Source organism: Phoenix dactylifera, chromosome 2 (genome assembly GCF_051530095.1).
Source record: "Phoenix dactylifera cultivar Ajwa chromosome 2, Ajwa_hap1_PhDact_Kaust_v1.1, whole genome shotgun sequence".
Taxonomy (NCBI): domain Eukaryota; kingdom Viridiplantae; phylum Streptophyta; class Magnoliopsida; order Arecales; family Arecaceae; genus Phoenix; species Phoenix dactylifera.
The window spans coordinates 11,805,298-11,807,657 of record NC_143191.1 but is presented as its reverse complement, the minus strand read 5'-3'; the positions used below and the strand labels follow the sequence as shown (position 1 = coordinate 11,807,657).

Genomic DNA, 2,360 nt, shown 5'->3' with positions numbered 1-2,360 from the left:
TATGGGGCATGACCGAAAGATCGGTAGTGCGCACGCGGGAGATCTCTGAGGCAGTTGTTAGGCCTCGGGCATGGTAGATCGATGGAGGATGCGCATTCATCTCCATATTGCCCTATTCCTTTGGAAGGTGGTATGGTGATGCATGCCGACCAGAGGCGTGCTAGTGAGTCGGGGGGATAAGGAAAACATTAACAAATCCATCTTTGAGCCTCCATGCCAAAATCTAAATTAAGCCCGAGTTCCTATTAGATGGTCATAGGCTGGCTTTAGTTTAATAAATTCATGTATATGACCAAGGCCTGCCCATGGTCAAACGTGCCCAGGTCCAAAAGGATTTAACGGACAATAATAGATGCCCGCTTTCAATTTGGAGTAACCCAAAGATTGAATCCAAAAAAATGACTTGAGGCACATTCAAATTGTATTTTTAAAGCCCATCTCCAGGGAATCAATTTTGTTGGTCAATAGCAAATTTTGAATTATAAACACAAACTACCGAGCGAAGCAATAGAAGCAGGTAATATTGATCAAACCACTATCTGTATACCATTACACTTTCAAGCACCAATAACACAAGCAGCAAGCCAGATCATTTTTACATGTAACTGAAACACCAAATACCAAATGAAAGACCGTATTGCACTGGATTTTGGACCACCGGTTCATGTTATTAAACAATACCTAGCATAGAAAACAAAGAAGAAATAGTTCTAATAGTAAGAACCAGGAATGCTCAGGTAGTAGGGCTGGATTGTAAGGGATCATAAAAGACTCACTCCCACTTGGTACTAATTTTGTTGGTGTGTCTGAAATCAAAGATTAAGGGCAAGCTCCCATCCATCCTCTTCAAAGCAAATCTCTCCACCAACACATAACAGCTAAACTTCCTCCACCCATTCACCCCTCCATATTCCTCCACCCTCTCTACCTTCTCTTCACCAGCAACCCATCCTCCCCTATTCTCCTCCCATCTCATCCTCTCCCATATCGCCGAACTCAACCCTATCCCTTCTTCCATGGAGTCGAGAGGCTTAAACCACAGCACTCCATCAACACCCCGTTCAACATCTTGCTTGGCTTCCTTACCATTCAACAAAACAATTTCCGGCCGAACACCAGAATTCACTTCCACAACCTTCCTTTCGCCGTACGAATTCTCGCATGTGTATGCCTCTTCCCAGTATTGCTCTAGAGTCATCTCGTAAAACATAGAAAGCTTCATTTGTTCTTCGAAGCTCCCGTTTTCCTTCACAAACACAAAAGGAATGTACCATTTCCCGACAGCCATCTTAGGAGAATTCATGGCAGATATTGGGAAGTGCAATTCGGGCGGGCGTGCATGCACGGATTTGTTCCTTCCAGAAGCCTCGCTTAAGCTATAATTATTAGGCTTCGAAGCATAGACCTTCCAATACTTTCTTCTCAGCAACCAGGGAGGGTACCCATCAGAAGCTACGGACTTGGCAGTGAAGGAACCTTTCTTGCCCACGATCTCCATTTGTTGGTAGATGTTCCTATGATCAAAAGGCTTCGGTTTCACATCCTTTACACATCGGCAGAAGCAGCATGTTGTCTTGTCCTCCTCTTTTGAGCATGTTAACGCCTTCCTGCAAATTTTCATTGCATCATAGTGTTTGGAAACTGGAATTCATGTCAAGAAGAAGTTTGGAATAAAAGTTGAGAAATATAAATGATGTTACCCCTTATGCTTTCCTTTAACAAGGATGACGTAGTAGCGATTTGATGAGAGTGGTTGATCCATAACCGGGACGAAGATAACTACTTCTGTGTAAGTGCTTGTGGTCTCTCCATTTGACTGTGTGTATTCGATGGTGAGGATCCTGTTCTGGGGGAACGGGAGATCCCGGACTCGTGTATCTTTGCACAAGCCCCAGCAGCATGTTGGCTCAGCTATTTCCGGCCCTTCATCCTGGAGAACAAGATAGCCTGAGTTCGGACCTTCGGGTGGCGGTTGGAGGCCGGCATCGGGGGAGTTCTTGAAGACCGAAAGTAGCCTTGTGGCATACATTTTTTCTCTTCACCTTTGGCCTCTGCTTACAGCCTTGCAGGTTATCCAAAAGTTTATCCCTACATAGTCACTCAAGAGTCTTTTTTATTATTATTATTTTTCTCTCCGGCTCCCTCTTAAATTGATGTTACTTGGAAGCTTCAACTTCGTGAGTTTTGGAGGAAGCTTCCACAGGTTTGAAAGTTGAATTCTTTTTAATTCATATATAGAGGTCAGGATGCCTAGGTGGCTATCACGTTGCCGCCGAGGTTTCCTAAGGTTATATGTTAATTATTTTAATAATTCTGGATCTACGAGCTTGTTTGAACATGTTGCCTTTTCTATCTTTTTC

At 43.7% G+C, this 2,360-nt stretch overlaps 1 protein-coding gene across 1 annotated transcript; it reads right to left on the bottom strand.

Moving 5' to 3' along the window:
* Positions 1–523: 523 nt before the first annotated feature.
* Positions 524–2,105, bottom strand: LOC103722416 (uncharacterized). Its single transcript, XM_008812971.6, has 2 exons — positions 1,701–2,105; positions 524–1,607 (listed from the first exon to the last, which is right to left on the bottom strand). Exons 1-2 carry the CDS (start codon positions 2,027–2,029, stop codon positions 773–775), a joined length of 1,164 nt encoding a protein of 387 aa, XP_008811193.1. The 5' UTR covers positions 2,030–2,105; the 3' UTR covers positions 524–772.
* Between the last annotated feature and the right edge of the window lie 255 nt (positions 2,106–2,360).

Coding starts and splice junctions, on each gene's coding strand:
- LOC103722416 (XM_008812971.6), bottom strand. CDS start 2,029: ATGTATGCCACAAGGCTACTTTCGGTCTTCAAGAACTCCCCCGATGCC. Junction 1,608..1,700: donor GTTAAAGGAAAGCATAAGGG/GTAACATCATTT, acceptor GAAAATTTGCAG/GAAGGCGTTAACATGCTCAA.